General features: G+C 44.1%; 3 protein-coding genes across 3 annotated transcripts in view; 2 read left to right on the top strand and 1 right to left on the bottom strand.

Annotated features, from left to right (window-relative positions):
• Window positions 1–195: 195 nt before the first annotated feature.
• Window positions 196–1,444, top strand: tomm5 (translocase of outer mitochondrial membrane 5 homolog (yeast)). Its single transcript, XM_085466137.1, has 2 exons — window positions 196–418; window positions 1,096–1,444. The coding sequence occupies exons 1-2, from the start codon at window positions 298–300 to the stop codon at window positions 1,128–1,130; spliced, it is 156 nt and encodes a 51-aa protein (XP_085322263.1). The 5' UTR covers window positions 196–297; the 3' UTR covers window positions 1,131–1,444.
• A 260-nt stretch (window positions 1,445–1,704) lies between these two features.
• Window positions 1,705–4,562, top strand: LOC146717622 (zinc finger and BTB domain-containing protein 5-like). The gene has a single exon (XM_085478575.1). It carries the CDS (start codon window positions 2,082–2,084, stop codon window positions 4,089–4,091), a length of 2,010 nt encoding a protein of 669 aa, XP_085334701.1. The 5' UTR covers window positions 1,705–2,081; the 3' UTR covers window positions 4,092–4,562.
• Window positions 4,563–4,676: 114 nt separating this feature from the next.
• Window positions 4,677–7,374, bottom strand: part of grhpra (glyoxylate reductase/hydroxypyruvate reductase a) — a 3,605-nt gene continuing 907 nt past the window's right edge. Inside the window, exons 3-9 of the mRNA XM_085478576.1 lie at window positions 6,923–6,995; window positions 6,722–6,838; window positions 6,542–6,630; window positions 6,338–6,439; window positions 5,187–5,322; window positions 4,987–5,117; window positions 4,677–4,884 (exon numbers count right to left, since the gene is read on the bottom strand). Coding sequence (XP_085334702.1) covers window positions 4,763–4,884; window positions 4,987–5,117; window positions 5,187–5,322; window positions 6,338–6,439; window positions 6,542–6,630; window positions 6,722–6,838; window positions 6,923–6,995 — 770 coding nt within the window. The 3' untranslated portion in view covers window positions 4,677–4,762. The remainder of the gene's footprint in view (window positions 4,885–4,986; window positions 5,118–5,186; window positions 5,323–6,337; window positions 6,440–6,541; window positions 6,631–6,721; window positions 6,839–6,922; window positions 6,996–7,374) is intronic.

Here is a 7,374-nt window from a genome sequence, read left to right as displayed (position 1 = left end):
TTAAGTATCCAGCAGAGCATACATAAGAATAATATAATAAATAAAACATAATTAGAAATAACTAAAATAACTAAACTATTCCAATTTTAACTAAATATACGATAAAACTGTTAAGGTCTAATAAAGGCACCACTATACACGTTCGCGTTCTGATTCCTTTGTATGGTTTGTCCCTATGTAGGCACCGTATTTCGTCTTAATTTCCGGTGTTGCGTATTTCCGTTTTAGCTAATTCGTCCATGCGCCTGAAACGGTGAATTTTTCAGGCGAACCAGACCGAGTAGAATTACAGCAGCAATGTTTAAACTGGAAGGGCTGGGACCCAAAATGGACCCGGAGGAGATGAAGAAGAAAATGCGACAAGATGTCATCTTGTCTTTACGAAACTTCCTTATTTACGTCGCTCTGCTTAGAGCCAGTGAGTAGCGTCAGATGACATTGAAAGCTGAGTAGACCGCTCACGGGTATCTAATGCAGCTCATTATCAGTAAACTGTGTCATTTGCTCACCTTCTCTTTGTAATAATCATGCATGTGAAGTAACCCGAGCACATCAAAATGTTGCCACAATCAGGTATATTATGTTGTGGTTTACAGTATTTATAAATCACATACACCTCACGTGCCAGGGAGTACTGAGCTTGATATACAGTACTGTGGAAAAGTGTAGGGTCATCATTTATTCTTTATGTATTGTTAGGCAAATGGGGGAAATTGTGCAGTGATTTAACGAAACATGTGGAAACATACATAGAAACGGGGTATATAACAGAAAAACACAGTTAGTTCAATTCTAATGAGTTTGAAAGCCTCCACCGTGTTTTACAGATGACACTTGTGTAGCTCCTGACCTCCTCTGTAAATACTGACAATGATTTGAACACAAAATGCCAAATTTGGATTAGTCACTCAATACTTGTGCACAGTACTGTATATGTTAGTGTTGGTGCGTGCTTCTGTCTTTCCTGTTCTCTTCCTATAAGAATTTGTTTACCTGTAGCAGGTAAGACGGTGTCTGTTCATCTGTACCTGAGAGCTGTGTATCTATTTGGACTGGTGCTGGTTGAGCTTATATGACGTTTGTCTGTGTTTACAGCGCCGTATGTGTTAAAGAAGCTGGACAGCATATGAGCGGAGCAGCTGGTCTCCTCCTCCTCCTCCATCCATTCACAGAGAGCTGATTGCATCAGAGACGGCATGGATGTCCAGAAGCAGACTGCTGGTTCCATTACAAAATCACAGCGGAAAATTACCAGCGTTTGTCCATCACTGCAGTGGAGAAACCGGCTCACACACATTCAGTTTTGTTTCACTTTGTAAACTTTTTTTTCTTTTTCTTTTTTTAACTATTATTATTAAAACACATTGTCACTCTTTGTTTATACATGTTTTGTCTTTAATAGTTTCTTCCAGATGTCATAATAAAGTCAATCCATGTTTATGTTGCCAGTGTAAAAGTGTTTCTTCAGCAACTAATATTTGAGAGATATACTTAATACACAGCACGTATTAGTAGCACTAATATGTATGTAGTATGAAACTATAGATAATATACAACTATTTCTGGCTCTCTGAAGATAAATTATTGCTGTATTGTTGCTACAATTTAAAAAATTTGATCAAATATTTTGGCTGGTTTGTGCCCGAACTTCCTATATCGTACCATGTGGGGGCGCTGCTACTTAAGTCTGCGGACTAGTGAGACTGCAAGTGATGGAGGCGTCAGCAATGGACGCTAAACCGGGCTATTGTGTGTGAGCTGTGTGGCTTACCAACCGCATAAGGGTGATCACGCCTGCAGTTTGAGGTTCGTTTTGGTGAGGAGAGCATCAGCTGTGCGCACGCGGGATCCTTCGCGTTCCTCCGTGTTACCGTTGGACCAGGCCCGCCCATACTCCAGAACATCTCTAGAAAAGCCGGTGAATCAGACAATAACGCTGCTAAACACTGGAGCTGTGCTCCAAGAGGCTGTTCGCAGCGGATGAGGAGATAAGATCGGTTTCTTATCGATCGACCGGCCCGATGGATTCTCGATGATAATCTGATATCCTTAGTGTTTAAGAACCAGCTCCATTGGCCGTGATGAACTTTCCAAGTCACTTCCAGCATATTTTCAAGCAGCTCAACCACCAGCGCCTCCAAGCTCAGCTGTGTGACTGTGTAGTGGTGGTTGGAGGTCAGACCTTTCAGGCTCACCGCTCCATCCTGGCAGCATGCAGTTCTCACTTCAGGGCTCTCCTCACCTCCAGCGACACTGCAGATGAGGCTGGAGGTTCAGGGGCTGACAGGTGTCGAGATGGTCCCAATGTGATAGAGCTCGATCCGGAGGTGGTGACCCCAGAGTCTTTCTCCACCCTGCTCGATATGATTTACACCTCCACTCTGTCCCTAGGGACCTCCAATGTGATGGATGTGTTACTGGCGGCATCGCACCTGCACCTCAACGCCGTGGTCAAGGCCTGCAAGATACACCTGTCCAGGAAAAACTTCCCTGCCTCTGCGCCTAAAGGTTGGAGGTCTGTGCAGCAGCAGGAGCAGGAAAGTCCATCTTCCCAGGTAGCAGGCAGTTCACAGCAACGGGTCAGATCAGGCCTGGAAGAGGACCTCGATAAAGAGGAAATGGGAGAGGAGGTGAGTCAGTCTGGTGGGGATGAAGACTGTGTGGTGATAGTGGGGCATAAGAGAAAGCTGCATGAGGACAGGCTCAGTGACAAGAAGAGAACCTGCAGACTTCCTGGATCAAACTATAAGGAGTGTTCGCCTATTGTTACCAGGAGCTGTGTGAGCCATGAGGAGAGAGGAGAAGCTCCGTTGTTTTCAGGTTGCCTGCAGATCACTGACACACTCTGGGAAAACCAAGGTGATGATGAGGAGAAGAAGTACAAAGCACCCAAAGGAGAATTAGAGGAAATCCAGCTGCCGAGCCAGTCGGATAGCAGCATAGCAGGTGTGTGGGAGAAGTGTGAACATACAGATGGAGACAGTGTGGTCAAGGTAAAGGTGGGAGAGGAAGAGGGAGACAAACCTCAGATGGCAGTGATTGAGGTGAAAAAAGAAAATCTAAGCTCATATTCTCCAGATTTGTTAACCAGTAATTCTCCTCCGTCTCCACTGGAAGCCTGCACAGATAATTTGAATGCACAATTCAGTGGCGAGAAGATGGTTGCAGCCAGCCCAGCAACATGTAATGTTGGCTCTTTACAGTCAGAGCTGTGCACAGATCTTCGCACCGAGGAGCAGGGAGAAACTGGAGATTTGGATGAGGACTCGGCAGATGGTGAGGGCCTGGACAGCCTGTCAGACCTGGCCTTTTCCTGCTTCCTCAATCCCGGCACTGAAAGTGTCATGGGAGCTCTGGAAGAAGATGACAGTCTAGCCAGCCTCACAGCTGCTGCCACAGCTGCTGCCGCCGCCGCCAGCGAAGCTCCTCCAGCTCTGGTAGATGCAGGTGAGCACGATCAAAAGTCAGACGAGGCAAACACCTCTACTGCTCAGTCTTCAGACTCTTCATCTTCACTTATCTTTCCGGTCACCTCGGTCCCCTTGCAGCAGCTTCTCCCAACTCAGAGTCCAGGATTTAGTGACACCATCATCCTCCAGCCCACCCAGAGCTCTCTAACAGGGTTCCTGAGCACCGTCAGATCACCACTCAGTGCGGGAGCCCCTGTCGTCCAACCCTCGAGGGCAGGGAAAAGCTCAGGAGCAACAACCTTCCGTCGAATCGCCCCCAAAACGCAACCTGGATCAGAAGCCGGCACAGAGCTTTCCCATGGCTCTGGGGGGGACGTCGCCGATCGGCCACCTCTGACAAGAGCTTCAGAGGATGTTCTCTCCAAGTGCAAGAAAGCAGCTGCTGAGGACCACGTGCTACTGGTGGAAGGGGAGAAAAAATATGCCTGCAAAATCTGCTGTAAAACCTTCATGAACTTGACTGACTGCAAGAAGCATATTCGTGTCCACACAGGAGAAAAGCCCTACCCCTGTCCCAAGTGTGGCAAGCGCTTCAGCCAGTCCTCCCACCTGTATAAGCACTCGAAGAACACCTGCTTAAACTGGAAAGATGACCAGTCTTTGGCAGGCACTTTGCTCTAAATATGGACTGTTATTTATTACTATTTAATTAAATTAAGTCTATAAAATGTATCCAAACTGATGCAAATGAACTGATGATGGCTTAAATTGCTGCTGTGCTACAAGTTGATGAGAATAAATGATTCATTTGGTCTTTTTTATAGATCACTAATCTATTTTTTAACATGAGATAATACAAAATTACACACTTTTGTGCATGAAAGTTGGCTTTTTATTCTTCAGAAAAATCATATTTCATTACAAAAACTGGAGTGTTATGCTGTTTCAGTAACGGGAGACATGAAGTATTAGCAGAGAAAGTGCAGATAAGTAAGTTCATCGTGGTAAATATTGCATTTTAAAATGGGGGAGATGAGTTTTAAGAATACATTATAGTGTATTTTGAGAAGTTTTAGGGTTAACAAGGGCCGATGGTTTGTTATTTAGGCCATTAAGTACTTGAATATATTTCACAAAAATGCACCAATCATTTCCTTCCTCAAAAATGCACAATGAATATAACAAGTGCTATCGGTGTCAAAAATTACAGATTAAAGTGAAACTATGAAGCCAACACTGATCATGTCCCCGACCGTGACTGAACTACATTCTTACTATTCTTTTCATCCACATTACTTCATTATTGTTTTCTGCTGTCAGCAGAAGAGGCACAGCGGCTCACTTTGAGGCTCTTAGAGGGTGAGTTCACTGGGCATGTCTGTGCCCTGCAGACCACCCAGCAGGTTTTGCACTGCCAATGCCGACATGACGCCTCTCGTGGAGTAGGTGGCACTGCCAATGTGAGGTAACACCACTGCATGGGATAAAAACAGGACAGAAAATATTTTTTAAACAGTAAATTAAACATTAGAGGTCAGAAGCAGACATCTACGTGGGGAACAAGCTTTCTGCTCACCGCAGTTCTTTAGCGTGAGAAGCTGGTGGTTTGTTGGAAGTGGCTCAGGTGTTGTGACATCCAGTCCAGCTGCGGCTATCTGTCCACTGCTCAGTGCCTCATATAGATGCTCCTGATTCACCACAGCCCCCCTAAATCAAATAATTCACTGTATGATGATGGGGATTTATTGTTATTAAAAAAGTACAAAAAAAAAGTACCTGCTAGTATTGATGAAGACTGCGGTGGGTTTCATCTTGCTGAAGAAACTCTTGTCGCACATACCCTGGGTTTCTGGTGTCAGGGAGCAGGAAACAACAATGAAGTCGCTCTCAGACACAAGTGTGTCCAGGGGAACTGATCAACAGAAGAGGTGACACAGGACAAACACGTAGATTAACAATCAATAAAATATCCACTATGAAACTATGAAGCCAACACTGATCATGTACTCGACCGTGACTTATTCTTTTCATCCACATCACTTCATTATTGTTTTGAATGAACGTCTTTCCCAAAACCCAGTTTGTTGGAATATAAATGTGAATGTACTCCTCCAAAAATTGTTATGTACAATGTAAATAAGGATATAAAGCAATTTAAGCCCTATATGAGAACACGCATCCTGTTTTTTGTAAAGTGTTTGCTTCCAGTGCCAGCATCGCCTTTAAAAGGAGAGGAACAAAAGGCCTGACTGGGTATAAAAAAAGAGGATGTGAGTAAAACTGAGACAGAGAGGTTCACCACTCTGTAAACACTACATACAAAACATTAAAAGTACAATAATCACGTCTGCTTCACAAAACAAGGGACAAGGCTGTGTCTGTGATCTCTGGGCCCTTGGGCAGCGCGGCATTTATCACAGACAGAAATCTGCAGTAGAAGTAAATATGTTACACTTATTGTCACATCTAAAGATGATGGAAATACCAAGGCTTGTGGATGTATTAGTGATGATGTAAGATGGTGTTATCCTAATTTATTTAATCCCTTCAGCAACTTGAGAGTACTGTGATTTGATCTTTATTTTTCTATTCTATTCTATCTATCCATCCATTAAATCTACCACATATTAAATCTACATCATTAATTGCCAGGAATAAAACCTTTGGACAGGCCTTGTGTGTAAATTTGCACGAGAGCTCAGATGCCATCTTCACTGTAGTTTCTTTGTTTCAATCCAGCCATTTACAGTTAAATGTGGGGTTTAACTGATGTGCAACACATTGCATTCTGTATAATTCACATTTTGTGTCCACATGCCTTTGGAAACAGGGTTAAATTAGGTTTACAACTACTGCCCTCCCCTTTCTACCTTGCTGTGCTTTATCATCCCCCTCTCGCTGTGTGCATTTCTCTATTCATTCCTTACCAAACTCTCCGTTCACTTCAGCAGCGTGCGGCTTGGCTGTTCTCCCAGAGTACAGAAGTCTCTTTACTCCGAATGGCATGAGTCTCTGAGCTATGGCCATGCCTGCACACGAACACAAGCAGTTATTCAACTACCATCAAGTCTTAAATGCTAGGAGGAAAATCTGATCAGACTTTGCAAATTAGATATGGTTATAAAGTCAACCTATGCGTCCCAGTCCAATGACTCCTACAGTGCTGCCAGAAAGACCGTAACCACACAGCCAGAGAGGTTTCCATGAGCTCCAGCCACCACTTACAGGAAGAAAAAGTGTGATCATTGTATAACTAATATCAGCAATTTGAGCTGAACGGTTAGAGAAACAACCGTTGAGGTGAGACTGACTTTTTCACCTCCTCCACTCCCTCTGGTAATCTGCGAGCGGTGGCCAGCAGCAGAGCCACAGTCAGCTCTGCTGTGGCATCAGTCAGGACATCCGGGGTGTATCCAACACGAATACCACTGTTGAAAACAAAACATAGGTATAACTGAGGAGGCATATAGTGTGTCCTGTTATTGGTTAAAAGTGAAGTTCAGTTGGTTCACCGTTTTTTGATCTCATCGATGGCTAGGTGGTCGAATCCCACAGACAGCGTGCTGATCACTTTCAAGTTCGGCCCTGAAATCAAAGACAAAACAGCTAAGCAGTCACGTAGCTGTCAAATAAATGTAATCAAATCCCGAGGTTAAAAGCAACAAAATGGCCATCTTCATCCAGACAATATAAGCTGAATGATTAACAGTGATTATGGACAGACCTAAGGGGTTCAGGCCTGATAAATAAAGTCACTGTCCCCCCTCAGCGGAATTCTAACTCATGCACATGGTTTAAAGTAGTTTACTGCTTCTGCAGCAGTTGTGGTAACAAAGCATGGCTGAGGTGGCTGAATGGACAGGCCTTTCCAGCTCAGACTTCCAGCAACCCTTTGAAACCAAAAACAGGTGCTTGAGCGGCTAGTTTTAACTTTTTAAACATTACTCTATGAGTGTACAATGTA

The sequence above is a fragment of the Copadichromis virginalis genome, linkage group LG2, assembly GCF_057382275.1.
Source record: "Copadichromis virginalis isolate Kocher_CV1m ecotype Utaka linkage group LG2, C_Virginalis_male_GT1.1, whole genome shotgun sequence".
NCBI lineage: Eukaryota > Metazoa > Chordata > Actinopteri > Cichliformes > Cichlidae > Copadichromis > Copadichromis virginalis.
This window is presented reverse-complemented; position numbering and strand designations above follow the sequence as displayed.